This window comes from Gobius niger, assembly GCF_951799975.1.
Source record: "Gobius niger genome assembly, chromosome: 13".
Taxonomy (NCBI): Eukaryota; Metazoa; Chordata; class Actinopteri; order Gobiiformes; family Gobiidae; genus Gobius; species Gobius niger.
Window position 1 is genome coordinate 31,330,412 of NC_136864.1, and position 25,467 is coordinate 31,355,878.

Below are 25,467 nucleotides of genomic sequence, written 5' to 3' on the forward strand. Positions count from 1 at the left end.
GACGAGTGGCCTCTTCTTGAAAAAGGTTGAATAAACTCCGTAGCCAAACGCGCTTCTTTTTCTCCGTCCGTGACATGATCGTTAGGTAGGATGAAGAACAGATGTGTCCAGAGTAGGTAACGAGCTCCATCTTCAGCTGCAGCGCAAACATGACTGATCTGTTCAGACGCTCAGGACGATGTGTTTGTTTTGGCCACAGCTGACCTGGAAGCACCTTGGGCACACCCTTTTTATTTTTTGTTTTATTTATTTTTTCTCTTTGTTTCTCTCTTACGACAGAAATAATGAAAAAGCTGTTTTACAAATTAAAATCCGGCCGTAAGCATAGAATTAAGACATTACATTACAGACGTCGAGCACTTCCGTTCCGCTGTGACGACACAACTGAACACTCAGTCGTTCACCAGGAGAGGGCGCAGCTGCTCAGAGAGCAGGATTCAGGAGGATTACTGAGAGCTGCGTGAATGAAGCCGCAAACCACTCTGGGGGTGTTTTTGATAAGGAAATAGCATAACAACATGGCTAAAAGCTCCAAAAAGTCGATTTTGCATGATATAGGACCTTTAAGGGCAGACAGCGGAGGTATTGTAGTGATTTTGTGACAATCGCAAGTCAAACAAAAAGTCATCAAATAAAAAGGGTAAAGGATGAAGATGTTAAGAGATAAACATCTGTAAAGTGAGTGACTGTGGAGTAAGTTAAATAGTTTTCCAAACACATGTCAGGTAATAAGCAGCTCGCCCATATCCACATGCACAACCACACTCAGACAAACATATGCCTGTTTGCTAAACGTCACAAAGCACATGCTGCCCTGAATAAAAACACAATCAAGCACATGTTGGCCCTTTAACTGGCTCTCGAATAGCTCTGAATGGAAAGTGCCCTGGGCCCGGTCACTGGAGGCCTGTGATTTGAGCTGCCTCATAAAGAATTAACTCACCCAGAATCCTCACCAGAGACGCTTAGTTTACAATTCGTCATTATGAATGCTTCCTCATAGCGTGAATATTGCAATGAAGATATGCCTTATTTACAAGTTCCATTTCATTGGGGATAAAATAAGTCAAACAGTGCCACGACGAAGGAGACTGAACAAAGAAGAATGACTAAAACGATCAGTTTAGAGCAGACGTGTCCTGAGCCTCCGCATTGATATTTCATGTGTACCATAACTTAAACCGTGCGCATTTGGAAAAGACACTTGATGAGTGTCTTTGAAGTTGTTTAAAGTGTTGAAAGGCACAAACCACCATTTTTAGCCAATGGCAGGCAAACAAATGAATGGTTCCATGATAAACTCTAAAATAAAGACTTTTACTGGTTTTACCTATGCACATCTCAACATATTTTTAATGTCCTGTATCCAGGGGATACAAGATGTTTTTGCACCTGTGATAGAGAGCTAAGCTTTGCAAGAGATCAGAAGGTAAGGAAAGCATTTCTTTATACCAGGAATATTGTAGAAGTTGCCACTGCGGTGCCATATTATCGATTAAACCAACAAACAGCTACTTTGCAAGCATCGGAACCAGGTATCAATTAAAGGGGGGGTATTATGCAAAATCGACTTTTTCAAGCTTTACATCATGTTATTAAGTCATTCCCTCATTAAAAACATGCCTGAAGTGTTGCCTTGGCACATTCACGTATTTTCGAGTAGTCTGTAGAAACTCTGATGGCGGCCATTTTAGGGATAAAACGCCTGATTCCTTCAGGAAACGCCCTCGACCTCCAGGATACGCCTCCGACCTTTCGTCACCAGCCGAGTAACCAACCACTGCTCCTCAGCAGAACCCCCTCCCCGCAGTGTCTAGCCCTAAGATGTAAACAGAGTCATCATGGAGGTTTAGCTTCATGTGTTGTGAACCGGAGCCACAGCAGACTTTTACAAAGACACACATCAGTGTTTCTGTTACCGAAACACCCAGGATTAAAACCGGTGACAAGAACACTTATTTCAGTGTATGGTTCTGCGCTGGGCCTTGATGATGCACAGAGCCTCCGGAGAAAGCTAATGCTAAGCTAAACCTCGAGTCATCACGTGAAAACGAGAAATATGCACACATAAAGTCAATAAAACCACCACACACATAAAGAACCGTTTAACAATGATCACACACGGAGCCTGCCTTGTTGATTTGGAAGTTTATTGCTCACATTTCATCTACAATGGGTCATAGCCGAGTGGTTTTCTCCCGGAGCTAACAAGCTAGCCGTGATAAGCTAACGGGAAAATTCACTGAATACAAGCAGCATATTATGCATTGAAAACGTCACTAAAACAGGCAACTGCTTGAAGCAGCCTTTATGATGATCACACACGGAGCCTGGCTTGTTGATTTCGTAGTTTATTGCTCACATTTCATCTACAGTGAGTCGTAGCCGAGTGGTTTCTCCCGGAGCTAAGGCACTATTAGCCGCGACAAGCTAACAACCTTCACCTTCACAACATTCATTGAAAACAGGCAGCATATTATGCACAAATAACGTCAATAAAGCAGCAACTACTCGAAGCAGCCTTTACGATGATCACACAATGAGCCTGGCTTTACACATTTGTGGTTTATTACAGACTTTTCATCAACAATGAGCTGTAGTCGATTATAACAAGCTAACGGGTAACCTCGAAAAACCATTGTCCACCTGCACAGATAATGTCCGTCTTTTGAATGGTATGGGCTCCTGCAGATCCTGGTGTCGTCCATGGGGGTATAGTTAGAGATCCATAGGGCATGGCAGTAGCAAAGAGAAGCCTCCAAACAGCAGTTATTTTTCAGGCAAAGCCCCTTCCAAGCGTCCGGTGTGGAAGGTTCCTCTCCAAATAATATCCTGTGTGGCCATTGTTCACAAAGTGATAAACAGTAGGTCCTTTCCAACAATAAAAATTAAAATGCACCGATCGTAGTTTCAATACTGTTGAGACAACGAGCGCAGTGTTGTTGTGATGCCACAGACAGCGTGTGGAGGGGGCGTGTCGGAAAGGGTCAGAGGTTCTTAAAGAGACAGGGGCCTATTTCAAGTCATTTGCTACCGCCATTTTGAAAGAGCAATTTTATACAAGGCAGTTATTCTAATTTACTGCATTGACAGACCAACAGAAGGTTTCGTCATCATTGTAGTGTGCTATAGACTGGTGCTATGTGGCTGAAAAAAGCATAATACCCCCTCTTTAAAGGAATAGGCCACCGTTTTTACATACTAAGATATGTTCTTACCTCACTTTAGACGTGTTAATATATCCCTGTCTGGTCTTTGTCCGTGCGCTCTGCCAGGCAAACGGAGCACAGACGCAGCCTCTCCCACATGTCACATAGCTCCGAAAAAGCTCACGATAGAAGCTACCAAGCTCTTCCACGTGTTCCCTATTTAAATAAAGTTACGTGAAGTGTTTTCATGCGAAGTATATTTACACAGAAATGTAACGTGTCGATTTTATAAGCAAATAAAAAGGGGGACTATATTGTGAGGCGTAATGATACGAGGAGTAAAACGTCCGCGCAGTAACTCCTAAAGACTTCCCCCCGCTCACTTCCGTCAATAACCTTTAGGAGTTACTGCGCGGACGTTTTACTCCTCGTATCATTACGCCTCACAATATAGTCCCCCTTTTTATTTGCTTATAAAATCGACATGTTACATTTCTGTGTAAATATACTTCGCATGAAAACACTTCACGTAACTTTATTTAAATAGGGAACACGTGGAAGAGCTTGGTAGCTTCTATCGTGAGCTTTTTCGGAGCTATGTGACATGTGGGAGAGGCTGCGTATGTGCTCCGTTTGCGTGACAGAGCGCACGGACAAAGACCAGACGGGGATATATTAACACGTCTAAAGTGAGGTAAGAACATATTTTAGTATGTAAAAACGGTGGCCTATTCCTTTAAGTATCAATGCACACAAAAGGACAAACTCAGATGAAGGTTCTTGAGTCATCTTCTGTGCTCATCCTGTCTTTTAGACCGGGGTCTCCAACAGCCGGAGATGATTCAAGTCGGCCCCTGACTTGTAGAGCACAAATTCCAGAGCAAGAGAAAGTCTCTAGCCCAGTCCTGTGCGGAGTTATGATTTTGTAAAGAAATAACCAGAATGCTCACTCCAGCCACTAGGGGGCAGCTTAAATTAAGAAAGGAAATAATTCCACACATGTCCAGCTGAGGGCACTGACATAAACAACACATTATAATCACGTGGTAAATGTTCAGGCTGCCCCAGGCTGGCTGTGGCTACAATAGTAGCTAACCACCACCGAGTACTGAGTGAATGAATAATGACAGCAGTGGAGCAGAAACTTGTGACAAAGGCTTGTAAGTGCAATACAAGTGCAAACTGTTTTTATGAGGCTACAGTCCAGCTCATTATCATTCATTTATTGAAAAACGTTTCCTCAATAGCATTTTCCCAATTAAAACATATTACTGGAGCTTTTGTTTATGGACCCCGGCAATATACTCCCGATATATTTTGGGAAATGCACTAGGAGACCCCTGTCCTGGACTTACACACACTTGACAATATTACCTTAAACACCTTAGGACTCAGACAATATAAATAAAATGTGTGAGCGTTTAGTGTTTACCAACCTGTGATGAAGAATAAGAGAGAGCACACGTGTTTAGCTGCTTTAAGAGGCTTGTTCTTCCTCTGCGATGTCTCAGCTATTCTCCATCAGTGCGCCACATGCGGCACCTACTGGCTAGCGTAGGGATTACATTTAACTCTAAAGAGATCGAGAACCAAATTAGTTTTTATATAAAAATAAAATTGTTAATGTTAGAGGATAACATTAAATGGCTATTTATCATTCTGGGTCAGGCTGTACCGTCGTACTATCTCTGTCAGAGCCTTGACTGTGGGGCTCAGGCGCCGCTCTCAGCCTCTGATTGTTTGCGCATCAGTCTGACGCTCTGAGAGTATTTATCCCTCTGTCTCCGGGTCCCGCACCGATGGTAAATACACTTCTGCTGTGTTAAGACATCCAGACTGCCGCCTATTCTTCATCTGTCCTCTCCAACACCATTGTTATTTCTCTAACAGTTAAATGACGGTGTCTATTTTTACTTAACATATTTCCAGGCCTCTACATGTGCCGTCAAATTGCCGGCACTGCTTTTAAATGACCTCAGCAAGGTGCACAGGGGTCAGACGTGTGAAGAAGGTTAAGGCCGTCAACTGCTGACCTTTCCCACCCCTTTTTACTGCTTCCATCCGGACGCCGTTATAATGTTCCAAGGTGCAACACCAATCGGTTCAAAAAGTCTATGATTCCAAGGGCGATTGGCCTTTAAATCAATATCATTTCATGTTTAATTATAATGAATGTTATTACGTGTTTTGTATTGTGTTGATGGTGCGCTGCATGTGACTGCTGACTGCAAACTAAATTGCGCCATGGACGATAATAACAACAAACATTACATTTGAATAAGCCCCGATCCCAGATACACACCTTTGTAAAGAATAGGAAAAGTGTGTATTCTGGCAGGACAGGCTAGCAAAACACCAGGTATGAGTTTGAAGATTGGACAACAGAACGTTTCGCCATCTGTCCCCCCTTTGAGTGGCATATAAGTGTATGCTTCAGTCAAATTGAACATCTAGCATTAAGATAAAGTCAGTCCCTTGTATATTGCATCACCTCCCAGTGCAATAACAATTTTGCAATAAACCGTGCAGACCTATATAGTTGGGCCCCACCGCCCCAGCTGGCTGCTCCTCATCACCTGATATTTGCCGTAGGAGGCTGGAGAGATGAATACGACGCCTTCTGCTCTGGAGTTATTGCCTGGCCGTGCGTTGTGTAACTGTGGCTTATTTTCGCACAGATTTATGATGATATTTGAGACTCGCTCCCACCTGGTTCCAGCATCTCATCCAGGCCCACACAGAGGAGGGGACACACGCCTTTGTCTCCCGCTCGCACACACACCAACACTCGTAATGAGAATCCTCCTCTGCAGGCTGCACGAGCATCAATCATCTGCCCCGCACAGGCCAGGGTTAAAGGCTCCGAAGAGGCCAGGCTGAAGGTCCCACACCGGTCGATATTCAGGCGTCAGAAACCGCTCCGGACAACGTCGCCTTGGGATTTCGAGCCTATCAAACATTTAAGGGTGTCTTAAAATATCTCTTGGACTTAGTTGTTTTGAAATACTGATCTACATATCTCCAGAAGAAGGCGCTCATCCACCCGCAGAGCGTAAAGTCTGACATCTGGTGACGGAGCACAGACTTTAAACTCCTTTGCTGCCTCAAACTCAAGCGCAGTTGTTGGCAACATTGTGACGTATATCTGAGTGGCCACACTTAGAGGCACTGGCTCTCATTCATCTCTCACTTGCATACGGTAAAATTAGAGCATATGTGAGGTGCATGAAAAATCACCGCCTGTTTTGGCATTGATCAATCTGTACGTGAGCTGTCACAGGGCTGTCTTCAGTCCGGACGGGTTCGTCAGGTTCCGGTGGGCTGCCTGCTCTCCGGGCACCTGTTCCCTCCCAGAGGAAACTCTGCTCAGGCCGAGAGAGGTGTAGTCCCGCCTGGCTCCAGCATTGAGTCCGTGGAGCAGACCAGAGCTGCTTTTCGCTGGTTCAGTTCATGGTCCAGACTGGACTGACTGCAGCGTGACATCCACACTCTCTTTTTACCACACACTATTAAATGTGGTCTAATTTCATAAACTTTTTCCGTCATAAACATTTAGGCCTATAGCTTATTTAATAAAGATCAATTTTTTATTATATATATTTTTCATATTTTTAGTAACGTATTTTTTCACTCCAGGGTATAAGATGCACAAGCCAAAATATGCCTAATGAGAAAATGTTTTAATAATAAATACACTTTTGTTGGCCTCATATGACAACATTTTACCTCGGTCTGTAGTGTTTAAAAATCAAATGCTGCGTCGAATGTATAAAACAGTCAATTGTTTGTGTTGTTAAAGTGACCAGTATGGTCTGCTAAGTGATGCAGTACTGGTGTCTGATATCGAAACCTACGGGAAAAATACCCTGAACCGATACCGGTTTTGGCTCTCACCGTTTTACAACTTTCACTAACTAAATTTAAGTGAATATGGACATGCACCTCATTCTGAAAAGCTGAGTTAAGTTTCAACCTTCTCAAATGTATTAATGATCGCTGCACAAAATGCCGTGGCTAGCAACAGATCACCTCACGTAATAACATAAAACTGGCCACTTGTTTGTATTCGAGTTTATAAAATGCTGTTTGTAAGTTGTAAGGATTATCCCTTTATGTGAGCTGTTTATATTCAGATAAGATAAGATAAGATGATACTTTATTGATCTCACAGATGGAGAAATTGCATTTGATGAGAGAGCATCCGGCAGCAGCACCCATTCAGTGCGCACCACTCTGTAACCTAACTAGTCAGGAAGGACTCAGTGATGGGGAGAGGGGTGGTCTCTGTGGCAGGGTGAGAGCATGATGAAGGCTAACAGTAGTCACCCTTTGCACCACACTGTGGTCGCTCAGCAAAGTCGCCACAGTCACACATTCCTTTCCACGAGCTGCAAAACAGAAAGGTACAAGAGGTCATTTATCTATCTATCTATGAAGACCAAAGGAACAGGACAGACTAGCCATGTTTGAAAATCCCTCCATGAACAGGAATGGAGGACGTAGATTTCACATGTCTCCTCCTTCACTCCAGGCCTGGAGGGCTACGTCATGCTAACAGAGTAGGACTGAGCCAAGCTAAACTCCTCCCTGTGGTCTTTATCTGGTCTACGGGCTGAGCTGAAACTTTAGTGCGCTGACAAAGCCCTTTGACACTTCAACTACAGAGAAGATAACTCAAGAACCTTCATTGAAGATTTTATTCTATGAATAAAAATAATTGATCATGTAACGTCACTTTATTGATCTCACACTGGAGAAAGGGGACAATTCACTTTTTCACTCACAGCAGCAACTTTTAAGAAAACCGCTTGGTATTGCTTAAAGGGACTAGATGTAAGTTGGTCATTTTATACTCGCTACTGCCACCTCAGGTCTTATGCATAACTGCAGCCTCTATATAAAGCTCGTGCATGACGGCACTTCATACCAGCCTTTCTGAGTGACAGTGCAGGATCTTAGAGTTTTAGAGTTGTGGTGAACAGGTCTGAGCTCATGTCATTAGGAAATAACTAATAATAAATGTAGTTTTTAAACTCAATATAGTCCCACATACCCCCAGTATCAGTATCGGTGCATCTCTACTGCTGAGAGACGATTATCACGACCAACACTGGCCTGAGCTTCTGCACTAGCCTGATAAAAAACAGACCCGCCTTCTTTCTCTGGTCACACACGGTAAACAAGTTGCTGATTGGCGGCTGAGGCCGAACCAATCACGACCGTCACAGAGAAATGACAAGGTGACGTCACTCGCTGCACCACTGTGCTGTTAGTTCAATTAACATTAACATTAGACAAAACTAATCATGGATGTCCAGGATTTTGCCTCTGCGTGAGTTTATATTCACTTCACATTTTTTGAATTGGACATGGCTGTCGTCATGTCCGCTAATTTCTAATTGGTTTATTTCACTGACAATCTGAGCGGGTCAGGCCCGCCCCTTCAACCTGCTCCAATTGCTCCGTGACCAGACTCATTCCCTGCGTGGAATGGATAGGGCAGAGTATGGCAGAGCCAGGCAACTTCTGCACATGTTTCAAACAACTCTCAGGGAAAGGCTTTGTGTTGTTAAGAGTCGGACCACCAGCCATAATGTACAGCTTATTGGTCCACAAAATGTTCCGATGAACCACAAACTGCTGGTGTTTGGCCGACTGGGACCTTCAGATCTTGTGGACGGTTTCATCAGTTTTACACCGATCAGAACCAATGGTGCAGACATGCTTCAGCACATTAGAGCAACAAACACACACAGAAAAAACACCGTTGAGGACAATGAATTCAATAAGCAGCCATTTTGAAGCATGAGAAAAACATTACGCAGGTGCAGCTCATCACGGATGTTCATCACCAATTACTTAATATTGGCAAATTGTTTTGGGGACATTTTGTGAATGAGCCATGATGACATGTTCTCACGCACAGCTCCAGGCCCTGTGTCAGCGAGCACAGCACAGAAACCCAGTGGAGCGTGAAGACTACAGCGTCTCGTCCTCTGTCCACTGTCCTCATGGCTGTCCGTCTGAGCAGCATGAGTGGACACAGCAGAGGAGCACCACACACAAAGCTGCTGTTTTAAGGCTTAGCGGTTAGGTCGAGTCATATCGGCAGAACACATGAACAAAGCTTACAACGTGTCTCAGGCTTTAAGGCCCTAAACCTGATAGAACATGCTACAAAATACATTTTTACTTTTGTTCCAAACATTCAGGGAGAAATACTGTCACCGGTATGTTAAAGCTGCAAGTTCACATTGATTTTATTAGATGCACTGCACAATTGTCTGCTCTTAAATATACCGAAGGACAAAGCACATTTAATTTGAAGCTGTGCAGAGTCAGAGTAATATGTGAAGATGCGCAGGAGCGTTGGCGAGAGCTAGAAAAGAGTTTAAAGTCCTCCATTCTGTTCGAGAACTTGTTACAGGAGCTTAAACTCCAAATCTGGTTCACAACGTTGCTAAAAAATGTCTTTGGAAAAAGCAGTAGTGTGATTTTAACCCAGAATGCCCGGAGCGGTGCGGTCAGTGGAAGGTTGTTGTCGGGCGGACAGAGCTGGGGGCAGTCGAGCAGATGTCGTGTTTGGACTCCAACTGCAGACCTTCGTCAAACGCCGTGGCTTAAGCCGATGAACTCTCATATCCCTTTTCTACCAAGCCGCCATTGGTGCCGGTTCTGGGCCGGTGCCAGTTTGTTTGGGTTTAAGTAGAGGTCGAGCAATAAATCGGCCAGCTTTTATATTGGGACGTTTTTTTCCGGCATCGGCCAATAAAAATCTCCAAACATCGTCACTGACCTTAGAAAAACCCACATTGGTCTAGTTTTAAGCTGGCTATGGTCTGTTCTGACTTGGGGAAGAGTTATGATCGATTCACTCATGTCTGAGGAATCCTGCGCTGCCTTTGTGCATTGTGTGCTCGTTTGAACAGGTCTATCTAATGTACCAGCCGCCACCCTGTGTACCCAGGAAGAGCACCATGCTGCTGCTCTCAGAAAAACAAACACACTCATCGGAGCTGCTGGAATACACGTCGCTGACTTTATTTTCTTGCTGCAGTTGAAAACATTTAGCAGCTCATTGTGATTTCTGGATTATTATGGAGGTGGGTGGCTCAGCCTCACCCACCTCCGCTCTGTGGTGAGCCCCACCCTCGACCCGCTGCAGTTTGCCTACAGACCCAACATCGGAGTAGAGGACGCTGTCATCTACCTGTCGGAGCGGGCGCTCATGCACCTGGAGCACGCCGGGAACGCTGTGAGGGTCTTGTTCTTTGACTTCTCCAGTGCCTTCAACACCATCAGGCCGGCGCTGCTGCGGGGGAAGCTGGAGGACGCGGGAGTGGATGAACATCTCACCGCATGGACCATCGACTACCTCACAGACCGACCACAGTATGTGCGGCTGCGCAGCTGTGAGTCTGAGGTGGTCGTCTGCAGCACCGGAGTCCCTCAGGGCATCGTCCTCTCACCGTTTCTCTTCACCATCTACACATCGGACTTCACATACAACACGGACAGCTGTCATCTCCAGAAGTTCTCCGACGACTCCGCCATCGTGGGCTGTGTGTCTAAGGGGAACGACCTGGAGAACCGGTCAGTCATCCTAGACTTTGTGGACTGGTGTGAGCGCAACCACCTGTGCTTGAACATCAGTAAGACGAAGGAGATGCTGATCGACTTCATGAGGAAGCCACTACCGCACACACCGCTGAACATCCAGGGGGAGGACATTGAGGAGGTGGACAGTTTCAAGTACCTGGGTGTTTACCTCAACAATAAACTGGACTGGTCCCACAACACCAACGCCCTGTACAAGAAGGGCCAAAGTCGCCTTCACCTTCTGAGGAGACTGAGGTCCCTCGGAGTGAGCAGGCCTCTGCTCAGGACTGTTTATGACTCTGTGGTGGCCTCTGCTCTCCACTACGCTGCCATGTGCTGGGCCCCGGGCAGCACAGAGCGGGACAAGAACAGACTGAACAAGCTGGTCAGGAGGGCCAGCTCCGTCCTGGGCTGCCCCCTGGACTCCGTGGAGGAGGTGAGGGACAGGAGGGTGTTAGCCAAGCTCACCTCCATCATGGACAACACCTCCCACCCACTGCACGGGACTGTAGAAGAGCTGTGCAGCTCTCTCAGTGGCAGACTGAGACACCCTCAGTGCAGGACGGAGCGCTACCGCAAAGCCTTCATCCCCACTGCTGTCAGACTGTGCAATAAGACTGTGAAGTAACATGTGCAATAATCTCTGCATCAGCTGCACTTTATTAACTCTTCTTCTCGAACGCCGACTGTAACAAGTGAATTTCTCCGTTGTGAGATCAATAAAGGTTTATCTTATCTTATCTTAAAATGTCTCCATGAGGAATATGTTTATTTGGGTGTCAAGAGGAGCACCATTGTATTGTACTGTCAAGCACCAAACCACACAGAAGCATGGTACAGTGTAGGACCATATAACCCCTTCATTAGAGAGCTCCAGCCAACAAACTACAGCTAAATGCTCACAGCTTTTCATTTTGTGTTTTATGGTTATGAGTTACCATACAAAGGAGCTTCCATCATTATTTTACACTTGTCTAAAGTAAGAGAGTGTGGAGTTCTTCGCTCAAACAGCACTTATTACAGAGGTATCCATTTGTAAGTATGCCATTAGCTAAAAGTTACTGCTCGGATAAACTCTTCCGCATGTAGAAATTCCACTGGGTGATCCAAGTTCACACTGAGATCCAAATCAACACACACACACATTATTTTACAAAAAAAGCAGGTTTATGACCCACATATTGCAGGATTTGTCCAAATGTCAGAAATAGGTTCATCAGGGCAACTGCAAAACCGCAAAACTCCCAACTATACTGCAATAAACAGCGGATCCGGTGAGAATAACACATTGCATACACCGCGGTGCTAATGCTAATGCAGGACGGATATCAGCTTGTACTGCCTTACCAGACCAGCCGCTCTCCGAGTCCATGGCTCTGCCCCTGAGGTGATGTTTCCACCGCGTGTCCCTCCCACTCCCTGATCTGTGTCTCCAACTGTAAACCCTTCAGACCTCCGCAACCATGTTCTGTAATGCCCTGGACTCGTGTGTTAGGCGAGCATGTTAACGCTCCTGGATGTGCGAGCCTCGGGTCAGGCGCAGAGCGTTCAGAGCGGAGAGGGGGCAGAAGCCTGGGAGGTCACACTGCCCTTCACACTGCACCACACTGCAGCCACACAGCGACATCCGAGCGGCCAGATAAACCACTTATGAACAGAAACAACGCTGAGCATGAGCAATGAGTGCGCCACATTCGAGTTTACAAGTCCGTTTCTGTGTTCTGCTATTCCGTCCTGTCTGGGTTCTGTAGTGACATTCATCTTTGAACAATGTCATGTTTTTCCTTGTAAAAGCATGACGGGGTGGAGCGTTTTGTCCGTCTCCTTCTCAAGAGCTGGACGGAGAGCTGTGCAGAGGCGGGGAAAGAAACAAATGTTGGAACTTGAGTGCGTCTCTCACTAATATACAGCGTCCTCCTGCTGACACATCCTCGCACTACATTCAGGTGGTGAATCAAGGATGACACACCCCTCCTCGCAAGTCTTTTTTGAGAGCCAGGATGTGGGACGTTCCATGTTGACACGCGTGCACGCTAGATCTGCTGCTGGATTAACCTTTATCAAATCAAAACTGCGGTTTTAGCTGCAGTCACCGAGCCTCAAGGGGCTGAGGTTGTGTCTGTTTTTTTCCTGCTTTGCACGTCCGCTGTTTGAGTGAAAGACATGTTTGCCAATCGGAATTATCAAGCCTCGCTTCCTTAGGCTGCCGGCCAATCAGAAGAGGTGCAGAACAATCATGTTTGTCTCTATACAGTAAACAAACTCCATGTGTGTCTCGCTCAGCGCAAACTATTCTCAGCCCCACTAACAAACGCGTCAACTGTGAAACGCCGCCACCACAGTTGAGCCAAAAAATACAAAAGTCTTTCACCATCTACTAGGAAGAGCGTAGCAGACAAATATCCATCCATCCATTTTCTTCCGCTTTATCCGGGGCCGGGTCGCGGGGGCAGCAGTCTCAGCAGAGATGCCCAGACTTCCTGATCCACACACACCTCCTCCAGCTGTTCTGGGGGGACCCCGAGGCAACACCAGGCCAGCTCGGAGACATAGTCCCACCAGCGTGTCCTGGGCCTTCCACGAGGCCTTGTCCCACTAGGACATGCCTGGAACAGGCGACTAGGCAGACAGATATAACCCATCTTATTCTCCAGGGAACAAACATTAGCCATGAAGGTAGGAGAGAAGATTTCAGTGTTTCAGAAGAAGAACTCAGTATACCTCAAATGTCTTTAGCAAATGCTAGCTTGTTTACTTTTAACAAATTGAGCGCCAAAACAGAAAAAATCGGAAAAACTTTGCATTTTCATTTCGTTTTCTTTTTTTATTTATTATTATTAACTCATTGACTGCCAGCCATTTTCAAATCAGAGAGCTCCCCACGGTCAGAGTTTTTTCAGGATATTGACTGTTTTTTCAAGACCCACAGAAAATGTTGGTCTAGGTCTATGTCAACACGAAACCCACCAAAAGAAAGATTAGACTCTCTTCTTTCATCTAAAAATAAGGAGTTTGTTTGTACCTCTTTCCATTCTTTAGTAATCGTCCGTAGAAAATAGGTGAAATCACCCAAAATGCAGTTTTCTGACAAAATAGCTGAGAAAATGAAAGAGCACTGCTGCCACCTAGTGACTCATTAACAGAACTTTTAGTCATTTTATTGAGTCTTCGCTGCAGCTGTTCTCATTCGAAATCCCAATCGACGTCTATAGACGTCATTGGCAGTCAACGTTTGGATTACAATAGACGTCTATAGACGTCATTGCATAAGTCAATGAGTTAAGAAACTAGACACTAATACACTGTATGTGAGTGATTTTGGCAGCTCTGTGATGAACAGAAGGGAAACAAATGACGATCAAAAACTTGTGAAGAGTCACAATGGACATTTTATATATATTGTTGCTTTTTTTTTCTTTTTTTTAGTCTGAGCGGGCGTGGTGCTGTGTAGTGAACAGCTGTAAACCCGACACTTATCTCTCGCTCTCTGGAGCATGTTTGACAAAGCAGAGCGGCTTCCCATGGACAGATCCAAACAGTTGAAATTTCAACGGTTCTCTCAATTTTTAAATGGTCAAAATCGGTCCAAGGACGACTGAGAAACATCCGGGTAAGTCTTCAAGTCGAGAACCAGGCTGTTTGAATGCACACGCCATAAAAGGCGATCGATCTGCGGCAACACGCGGTGGTTCAAAACGTGTCAACAATGTTGTTGTTGAAAATTGACTTGAAACAAATATATTTAGGCATTTGCCTCGTCCTATAATGTTAGTGTCCGTCCAGAGAGAAGAGGGGTGAGAGGAGTTAATCAGAAAGGAGAGTGTTGCATAAAACACTAATTATCTCCGAATCTAAAAAAAAAAGAAGTGATTTTGATTAAATTAGCCTCTGTTTAGCTATGGATTTCTCAGATTTCTTAACTATAAATAGTGAATAGAGAGAAAGAGTGAGAGAGCCCCACGTTTATTAGAGAATTATTCAAACTAAGCATGTTTTTCTGACAACTCCAGAAAATGCCTCTTTACCTTGTTGCTGCATGAGACTGAACTGTAATAAATGAGCACCAGGATGTTTATATAAGTTTATATGTAGCTCAGTTGTGTTAAAAATAAAATGTAATATATAAAATGCTAAAATTGCAAATCGAATCGCAATCAGTTTTTTGTGAAAATGGTGCAGCCCTAGTGCCTGGGCTGACAGTGCAGACTCACGTGGCCACCCTCGTCCCACCACTTTTTGTTCCCCATGAAAGTTCGTGGCGATCCTCTCTGCTTTCACATCTCTTCTTGAGCGTTGTGTAACAGTGGCACTTAAGCCCTTTTGATTCCTCTTTTGTTTTCACCCAGTTACACGGATTGTGAGAGAGCCGCCCACTTTGCATGTAAAAACTTCAAAGTGCTGAAGAGCGAGACTTTTTTTTATACTACCCAGCATGCATCTGTGTCCCAGGTGGTGTTTGCTGAATCAAAGTCTGTCAGTCGGAGTGGGCTAGCTGCTCAAAACCATGAGCCTGCAGACCGGAGCAGCTGCGCACTCAGGACCGCTAGAGATTTAGGATCTTTGTTCTTCAAGACAGCGCCATCTGCTGTTTGGAAAATGTAATCCAAGTGTCGATGGCATGCAATAATCTCAACTGTTTCTCTCTACAAAGAACATACTGGCTTATTTCCTTATTTGTAAAAGGTCAATAATTGGTTTAAAAGTAATTGTATCAACTGTTGGTTAGTCTATTTAAATTGTTACTGTCACTCATAGGCCTATTTACATAAGTCTTGGTCATGTTTGTCCCAGTCTACTTCCATTTTAGCCTGGTTTTGTCTCACTCAGAAGGCTTGTAGAGACAGATACAAAATGTATGCATTTGTAAGAACAGGTTCAGGTAGCTTAAGGCATTTCTATGGTTTACTGGACCTCACGCTCAATACATTTCATCAAATAAATAGAACTCTTTTTAACATGACCTTTGAGAAACAAAGATTTCAAATTGTGGTGTCCCTATTTGTTAAACTTCAGGTTATGTTTATTTACATAGCATATTTGCCAAATGGGCTGAAATCTGCTGTGGTGAATGTGCAGTGTGCTCCGGCCCGCAGCTCTGCCCCGGCTCTGGCTGCAATGTTGTGATGCGGGGCTAATTGTGTGGGAGATCAAGTCGGCGTGCCGCGGTGTGAAGGAGGATTTGGACCTAAATATAGCTTCAAAGCGCGGCTCCTCTGTGTTCCCTCTTCATCAGAGACCCGGCGCTATCGCGGCGCATGAAGGAGCTGGCACTTTGTTCTGGCGTACGTCTGCGCGCCACTTTCTCTGACAATGATTGGGATTGCTTGTGATCGGACAGTATTTCTAAAAAGACCATGAAGAGACTTTTTGGAGCTTTCTTATCGTCACAGTACACAGAGCCTTCTGGAATCTTCATGATGCTCTTTGGTTTCATTTTGTGTGTACTACACCGGGTTCAAACAAAGATCAAAATCCACTCTCAACAAGAGCTATCCAAAATAAATGGCATAAAACTAGCGCTGCACGATATGGGACAAAAAAATAATATTCGATATCCATTTGCACTAACCCACTGCAATAAAGCAAAAAATTACTCCGCACAGGAATGGGCTAGAGACTTTTTTTTTGACATACTCATGGATTTGTGCTCTGCAAGTCAGAGGCCGGATTAAATCGTCTCGCGGGCCGGATTTGGTCGTAGTTTGAGGAGCCCTGAATTAGAGCAACACTAGATAAGTCGCAGTAACAAGCGGCAGGAAGCCTTTTCAAAAACATCCTTTTCTACAAGGAACGCTTCGAACGCTGTTTCTTGCTCCAGTTTTAGGGATTTCATATTTTCCAAATGATTTAAACAGACAAAAGAACAGATGAAAACAGTAGGTGTGTTTAAGCGGAGCCAGGCAGACTAAGGCGCTGCAGGCACCATTCTCTTGGGGAGCATCAGGCCGACATGCAGCCGCCCGCCTGCAGCCGGGGGGTTTGGCTGCCCAGACCTGGCAACCCCGCGTGGTGGTGACAGGTGACGGCTTCCGTCTCTTGGTACATGATTGGACCGATGTGGGTAAAATGGTGAAATGATTGGCTGAGAGTAGCCGCCCAGACGGTTCTTCTTTTGAACAGAAAGGAGGAGTGTCTGGCAGGCCGGGCAACCTGAGAGCATCTAACCACTGGGGATACTACTGCACAGATCAACAGGTGAAGCAGAACAGCTAAACTTCTACAACGTTCACGTGACATCACAACATTCTAAAAAGCCAATACTTTAAAATTGATTGGGAGGACAACTGACGAACTGCAGATTTTTTTGTATTCGTTTTTGGCTCTTATCTCAGTCATTACTGGAGAATCCACATGAAAGTTCATTGACTTCTCTGTCAGCACAAATAAACTAATGTCCAATTAGTTTCTCTGAAAGGCGTCCAAAAGTGGAGACAAAATTCTAAAACATGAGTGTGATATTGTGCAGTAGAAAGGACTTTCAGCCATAGGATTAATGTGGCAGGTTTGTGAATCCAGTCACTATCAAATAATGATGAGGTACAACATTTGTCAACTTTTGTTTTGGAGATTTCTTACAAAAACTGTATTTGTCCCATAGGGTTGAATTGGCACCTGCCCACCACCTGACATTATGACATCTTCACATTCTAGAACATGAACGTAACCTACTGTCAATCAGAAACCATCACTGCTTCACCTTGTCCTCGTGTCTATTCTCCAGTAAATGTGGGGTAAAAGCCTCGCAGGTTGTGCCTTACTGTTTACATTTCTTCTCCTGTTTTGTATTTTCTGACGCAGGTCCAGCACCCACCGGAGGTAAGTATCGATAACACAGTCTGGACATTAGGAACGTGTGGAAGCATAAATGCAGAGACAGTAACTCCGCTTGGAATGCACGGATCTATACATATGAAATGGGAGCAGAAATGAGCCTTTGACGGTACCCAGGCCTACACATAAGACCCGCCTCCCTCGCTCCCCATCAAAACAAGCTTTTGTGAATGTATTGATTCACACAACCATTCCATCCATTCCTCCGTTCTCTTTTGGCCGTCACATTCATGGTTTTCAGGGACATCGCTTGGCATTCCAGTGGCGTTGTTGCCCTCCAGCTGGGGCCTCAAGGCAAATGTTGTCATTTAAATACGCCCTCCAAGAGCACTGACATTTAGCAATGAGGTCGGATGAAAACTATGAATGAAAGACTGCAGCGGCCTGGGGACCGCACAGGGCCATCGCATTAGCACTAATGGAATCAGCTCTTCACACCTGTAGTAATTAGGCACACAAGGCCTTATGGGAAAAGCAGTCTTTCACACTTACAACCAACTCGAGGGGCCTTTCACCTGAGGCCCTATGCACATTCACAGGTAAGAGAAGTAGAAGTATAGTAGAGCGGTACCGATCCATTTTTTTTGCTTCCAAAACCATTATTGGGAGTTTGAGGATATACCAATATTCGATATTAACTGATACAAGACTTTCTATAGGTAGCTTGCTTGCTATCAGTGAAAGAAGGAATAGTTATGTTGTACTTTTTGTTGTTGTTATCTTTCTTATGTTCCCTTTATTTAACACCATGTTATGTTGGACTAAATATCCTTGGCTACATGAGGCTATTAGGTTACAATAATATAAACAAGTCACATAAAGTGATCTGATCAACTGTGCATTACAAATTTCATGAACTAAAATACAAACATAGAGACCTGCTGGCCAATATTATTATTTATCAAGGGTGTCCAAACTCATTGGTATATGGTGTGTGGAGTAGGCCTCAACGATGTGGACAAAATTTCATATCTCCATATTCATGCCAGATATCTCGATATTGATGCGATATGATATATATTTCAGCCCTAGTGTGGAGTGACAGTGCAGGCTCATTCTACGCATTAGGACATTGCTGGAGCAACTGGAAAATACAGAATTTTAACATTTTTAAATTCCATCTAGTCCCTTTAATGGAACATGGAACTTTAAAACCAGCTCTTTCTCATAATAAAATGTTCGTTTTTGAGGTTATAATTGTGTACTTAAGAAACATGCGTAAAGTGTGTCTTCTCTGGCGCGTGCCAATTCAACAAGAAGCCTGAGGGCCACCAAAACTTGGTCTGAGGGACACATTTTACCCCGCGGCCGCACTTTGAACATCCCTGCTTTAGGTGAACCATAGTTCCTAGCCCAGCCTTGATTAGTTGCCACTAGCATTAGCATGCTGCTACAAGCTACACTTTTTTGTATTTAGTCATTGCAAGTTGTGTTTTTGAAACGATCAGAGGCCAAACTGGAATCAGTTCCATCTATCCATTTTCTTCCGCTTTATCCGGGGCCGGGTCGCGGGGGCAGCAGTCTCAACAGAGATGCCCAGACTTCCCGATCCACACACACCTCCTCCAGCTGTTCTGGGGGGACCCCGAGGCCACACCAGGCCAGCTCGGAGACATAGTCCCACCAGCGTGTCCTGGGTCTTCCACGAGGCCTCCTCCCAATAGGAGAGAGGCAACCAGGAGGCATCCGGAACAGATGCCCGAGCCACCCCAGCTGGCGCCTTCTAACATGAAGGAGCAGGGAATCTACTCCGAGCTCCTCCCGGGTAACTGAGCTCCTCACCCGATCTCGAAGGGTGCGCCCAGACACCCTGCGAAGGAAACTCATTGCGGCCGCTTGTATACGCGATCTTGTCCTTTCAGTAATTAAAAGGTCTCAGGACCATAGGTGAGGGTGGGAACATAGTAGATCGATCGGTGAATTGAGAGCTTTGCCCCGACTCAGCTCCCTCTTCACCACAAGAGGGTTTGGCTGCCCAGCCAGCTATTATCACTTGTAATTCCAAGTTTAAGTCTTGAAATTTCTAGTTTTAAAAGTCGTCATTTCAAGATTTAAAATCGTAATTTTGAGATTTAAACTTGTTATTTCGAGATTTAAACTCATAATTTCGAGATTTAAACTCAACATTTTGTGTTTTAAACAAGGAATTATGACTTTAAATCTCGTAATTTCGACTTCCTGTTGGGTTTTCATTTTTTAAACATGGCGGAAACGAGCTTCCATAACTACCAAAACATGCAGCTTTTGCTTATTTTGCAACATTTATTCAGTACAACTAGGAACTCAGCAGCCTACAATGACAATCATGAACATATAATGACACTCAGCAGCCTACAAAGACACTCATGAACATATAATGACACTCAGCAGCCTACAAAGACAATCATGAACACATAATGACACTCAGCAGCCTACAAAGACAATCATGAACATATAATGACACTCAGCAGCCTACAAAGACAATCATGAACATATAATGACACTCAGCAGCCTACAAAGACACTCATGAACATATAATGACACTCAGCAGCCTACAAAGACAATCATGAACACATAATGACACTCAGCAGCCTACAAAGACAATCATGAACATATAATGACACTCAGCAGCCTACAAAGACAATCATGAACACATAATGACACTCAGCAGCCTACAAAGACAATCATGAACATATAATGACACTCAGCAGCCTACAAAGACACTCATGAACATATAATGACACTCAGCAGCCTACAAAGACAATCATGAACACATAATGACACTCAGCAGCCTACAAAGACAAAGATGCATTCCCATAGAGGAGAGCAACATCCGTGAACTTTTACTGCGCAGCGCCCCCTTTTGGAGGAATCGAGAGCTAAAAATTGCATTAGTGTGTATGTGGAAAAAGGAATATTTCTCGTTCTGGAGCTAAAATATTCTAAACCAGTGATAAGAACCCAAGGAAAATGGCCGTTCTGGATTACGGACACATCAACTCACTGTAAGAAAACGATTGGAAGATTTTTTTTTTTTTGTGGAAACATATTTGAGCGAGTTTATCGATTGCTAACATCTGTCAGGGCCATGTCATTAACGTTAGCATTAGCAGCAGTAGGCTAGCTGCAGAATGAACCATGAACCACTTGCTCTCATAAGCTACAAAACGACATCGCTGCATGATTTTAATTCAATAACAATATAAAACGACTAAAAGCTGTAATGGCATTATAAAGCAACCAGCGAAAAGGCAAATGTCACTGACAAGTCATGATCACAGTGGGTTTCGCTCAGTTTTCAAATGTTTCCTCTGTGAATTATCTGAAGCAACAGGTCACTTCCATGGCCTCCTTTTCATTTCAATAAATTAATTAATAAATTAAACAAAGAAAACTTTTTTTATATGTAAATTAAAGGTTCTGAGACGATCTTTCCTCATTCACTCCAAGGTACGGGAGCTTCTGTTTGCCCCCAAAAAGGGGCGTTAACCTTTTGGCGCCACTGATGTGACGTAGCCATTGCTCCATCTATTCTCTCTCACAGTCCTACACTCAAGCTCCTCCCCCTTCCTCCTGATTGGACCTGATAGGTCAGTTCACAGGATAAGCTCATCTCATTGGTCAAATTGACAGCCCAGGGATTCTAGTTAGTTGCTAAAATCAGCAAAGGGGGAGGGACTTGAGAGAAAAAAAAATGGTTTACATCAGGTTTCAGACCCAGGCGTTCAAATAATGTGTAATCCATGACATTTGTAAAACATTTAAACTTACAGACCACGACTTTGATAAAGACACATTATACTGATCCGTATTAAACACATCCACTATTTCACCCTGGTCTATTGTACATGTTTTTAGTGGTAGGGGAAACCTGAAAACTAAAAGAGTGGGAAAACAAATTGTAATTTTCATAGGATTTATCAACACCAAACCTCTTTTGTCAAACAGAAAACTCAAAAGTCACATTAAACCTGAACTCATCCTGATCTCGCTCTGGGTTCAGCTGAGCCAACTTCCTCCAGTCACTCACTTCCCCTTTCCCCTTCATCTGTCATCTGGCTGTGTACAGTTAAAGACATGTAACAAGTATCGATGGCCCGATGCTTATTTTAAACCTGAACAGGACAGGACCTGTATTTTGCTGAAGAATTTACATCAGATTTTAATGCTTTTATTTTGTTACTCTTTGTACTCTTTCTGCAATTTCTCCATCTGTGAGATCAATAAAGTATCATCTTATCTTATCTTAATCCGAATAGATGACTTAGAAAGAACACGTGTTTAGTAATAAGAACCGTCTGAGGGGGCGGTCCCCTTCCCAGTTAATATACAATACATCCACTTTCCAATGGTAATGAAGTCAATCACCTTGTAATAGCACAATAAAGATTTTACAAAGGACATGGAACAGCAATAAAGTGTTAGTGTCACGAGGGCTGCGTACTCTTAAACAAAGGAGTACTCGCCCTTTGGACTCATGAGTTACTCGAGCACAAGCTGTGGGTGTTTATTGGGGTAATTGTCAAACTGAATGGAAATATTTAAATAAACCCACAATAACAAATTCATAATAATGAATAAATATAAAACACAATGTTTAATTTGATAAAAGTTACTGATAAAAGTATTGTGATAAGACCGGGGGGCTGATGTCTTAAATAAATCAGAATAATAGTTCTGTGATTGGCTTTGCTTCTCTTGTGCTGTCACAGATTGGTGATGTTATAAAACAGCGCTCGAGGCCTGGATGCCTCAGCTGCTGCCGGCCATTCACCAAAACTGACCACTCACTCATTCACTAACATACACTGGAGGCAAAAGACACAATGACCACATGCACCTGCTGGAGCCGGGACTCGAACCCCCCACCTCCCGATTCATGAGACGACTTAAAACGTCCCATTTTTTGCGCTTGTGCCGTTAATCGTAAACAAACATGGCGGCAGAGACACGTCCGAAGAGCTCCTGTTTCTTCTTTTTCTATTTTTGACATAGGGCCTTATTCAGAGTATTGTTGATTTCTGGAGATTTTTTTATTTTGTAATTCATGCAGTTCTTATATTTGAAGAGTTACGTGGCGCTAGGCTAGTGCATTTCTATGGTATCAGCTAGCCCGCATTAAAAACAGCCTGACCCGCTCCACGCAGCACCTGAGGCAAATCACTTATAACACCAGACTAACCATAGAAATGTCTGTATTGATAGAATCAGGTTTGGAACATAACTGACCTTGCTCCACATGAATGATCGCATTTTGAGGGACTATTTTCTAGCAGATCCCTCCGCCGCTGCGTAGCTTATACAACCACGTATTGTGCTCAAAAATATAATGTATGTGCATGATGTGGCTTAAATACGAGAAGCTGGTTCCTTATTTGATCATGTAAACAGGGGATTTGAGTTTTCTCCGTTTCTCAGTGACACACACTGTATCCCATAAACTGCTCTAACCGGAATATGGCTAAAAAACGGGAAAATCGAGTGCTTCTAAACACACTCAGTAACACAAGTGGACATGTTTCAGATCGTCAACTTGGCTTGACCAACGCACAGTGTTATATACCGTCTAACCTTGAATGTTCCGCAGTGTGGCTTTAGAGACAGGAGCTGATCATTCCACAACCGAAAAAAACACTCTACACTATGAGAACGATCGAAATATTCATTCCGTATCAAATCAAATTGCTGAGTTGCAGGTTCTAGAATGTGATGATGTCATTGGACCCAGCGGGGGGCAGGAGCCAGTTTTTCCACAAGTTGTAGCACAAAAGAAAATGTATGAATTACAAAAATGATCATTAATATCAGTCACTGGGTCCATGATCTCTCTGTACAAGACCAAACGTTTCCTCAAAAACAAAATAATTTTTCCTCTATATAATAGTATAGGCAAGTTTGTGTCATGGAGGGCCGTTTTTCTTCATTTCCAAAACACCAAGGGCCAAAACTCACAATTTTAGCCCAAAGTAACGCACTTTTTCTCCACAAATATACGTTTTGCTCATGATATATGACCTAAGGGGGTGTTTTGCTGGGAAATGTGAAAATATTGACAGTATTTTCCACATTTTAGAGTCATTTTCATGTATTTGGTCTCTGATTTATGAATAAATGTTTCTTCAAAATTCTCTTGGGGGCCAAAGGTTTTATGCTGGACGGCCGAATTTGGCCCCCGGGCCTGACGTTGCCTACCCCAGCAATAGGCTGACCACTCATTTGTCTCTGTTGCTATGCTGTTGCCATGATGGAATGCCAATTTAATCTGCCTACAACGACCTTCACTTGAATGGCACCATCACGAGACTCTAACTGCGCAACACTCCGGACCCTCTCACATGAGATTAGACTGAAAACTACCAGGCACCACCAGCAACAACACCGACAGCACAGGAAACACCCAGGTAAACACGAGCACGTGAATGCAGCGCAGTCAGTCACACAGCGGCCGTGAACTCAGCATGTCACTCGTGTCAAACTTCAGTGGCTCGTGCGGTCCTTTCGTGGGAAACGGGGCCAACCCCCCCCCCCAACCCCACTCCTACACCCCCCCACACAGAGCGTTATCAGCCGCGCGCCTTCGCCGCTTACCCGCGGGCATCCTGGTCGGTCCTGGTCCACTCCGGGCCGGTTAGCCTCCGCTTAGCATCGCTGGTGTCCGTGAGACGACGACCCTGCGTCAACAAACAGGCACATGATTAGCCCCCGTGACCGCGTCGGTGCTCGTGAAGCGCGTTTCCGAACGAGATGAGGTCGAGACGGGCTGACATTGCGCCTGCGAGCTGGAGTTAGCCGCAGTGGAATTAGCCTCGGCAGCTAACGACACTAAAGTCCCTGCCGGAGTCCCGCGCTCACGGCTGGTGCGGACGCGGTGGGACATGGGGAGGACGTTCCAGGGGGCATTGGGGCGACAGCGGCGGGGGGGCAGCAGGGAGGGGGAAGGATAGGAGGCAGAGGCACATACCTGCGGGCAGGCGGTAGCAGGACGGGCTCGCTGATCCTAAACACTCACCGCATTGATTGGCTGCTGGTGCGCGGTCAGAGTGCAGACGGAAGGAAGCGTGTGGCGCGCACACCCCTCTCTGCAGCAGGCGATTGGCGCAGACACGCAGGCAGGCAGGCAGACAGACACAAAGGCAGACGGGTAAACACAAGAAGACACATACACTAGGCATGAGCTCCAGAAATATTCAAATCAGATGAACGGTGCAGGAATTAAGCGTTTGTATGCGAGTTCATTTCAAGTGTGATATTTGCATTTTGGATAATGTTGCGGTTAATTCTCAATATGAATTGAAGAGCTATCACTATCAGTGAAGTAAGCCATTATTAGGCTGAGAAATCATAACAAACCCATCAGAGAGATAGCAAACACAAACACCATAGGTGTGGCCAAATCAACAGGTTGGAACATTATAAAAAAGAAAGACACACCGGTGAGCTGAAAAACACCGAAAGACCCAGAAGACCACGGATGACAAATGTGGTGAATGAGCGGAGAATTGATTCCCTGGTGAAGAAAACCGCTTCACAACAATAGGTCAGATCAAAAACGCTCTCCAGGAGGTGGTGTGTGTGAGTCAAAGTCAACAATCAAGAGAAGATTCACCAGAGCGAATACAGACCATTCACCACAAGGTGGAAACCACTGGTGAGCCTCAAAAACAGCAGGAAAAAAACATCTAAGAAAGCCTTTACAGTTCTGAAACAACATCCTAGAACAGACGAGACAAAGTTGTGCCAGAGTGACGGGAAGAGAAACATATGGAGAAATAAAGGATCTGCTCATGATTGAAAACATCGACCTCATCAGTGAAACATGGTGGTGCAGCATCATGGCCTGGGCTTGTTTGGGCCAATGGAACTGTTCCCTTGTGTTTATTACTGATGTGACTGTCGACAAAAGCAGCAG

At 44.5% G+C, this 25,467-nt stretch overlaps 1 protein-coding gene across 5 annotated transcripts in view; it reads right to left on the minus strand.

Annotated features, from left to right (window-relative positions):
* Nucleotides 1-24,644, minus strand: part of efr3a (EFR3 homolog A) — an 86,489-nt gene extending 61,845 nt beyond the window's left edge. For 4 of the 5 annotated variants that reach the window (XM_079570122.1, XM_079570121.1, XM_079570120.1 and 1 more), the window contains exons 1-2: nt 24,520-24,644; nt 24,147-24,229 (exon numbers count right to left, since the gene is read on the minus strand). In XM_079570122.1, coding sequence (XP_079426248.1) covers nt 24,147-24,156 — 10 coding nt within the window. In that variant the 5' untranslated portion in view covers nt 24,157-24,229; nt 24,520-24,644. The remainder of the gene's footprint in view (nt 1-24,146; nt 24,230-24,519) is intronic. The other variant, XM_079570119.1, reaches the window with a different exon arrangement.
* Nucleotides 24,645-25,467: the final 823 nt, after the last annotated feature.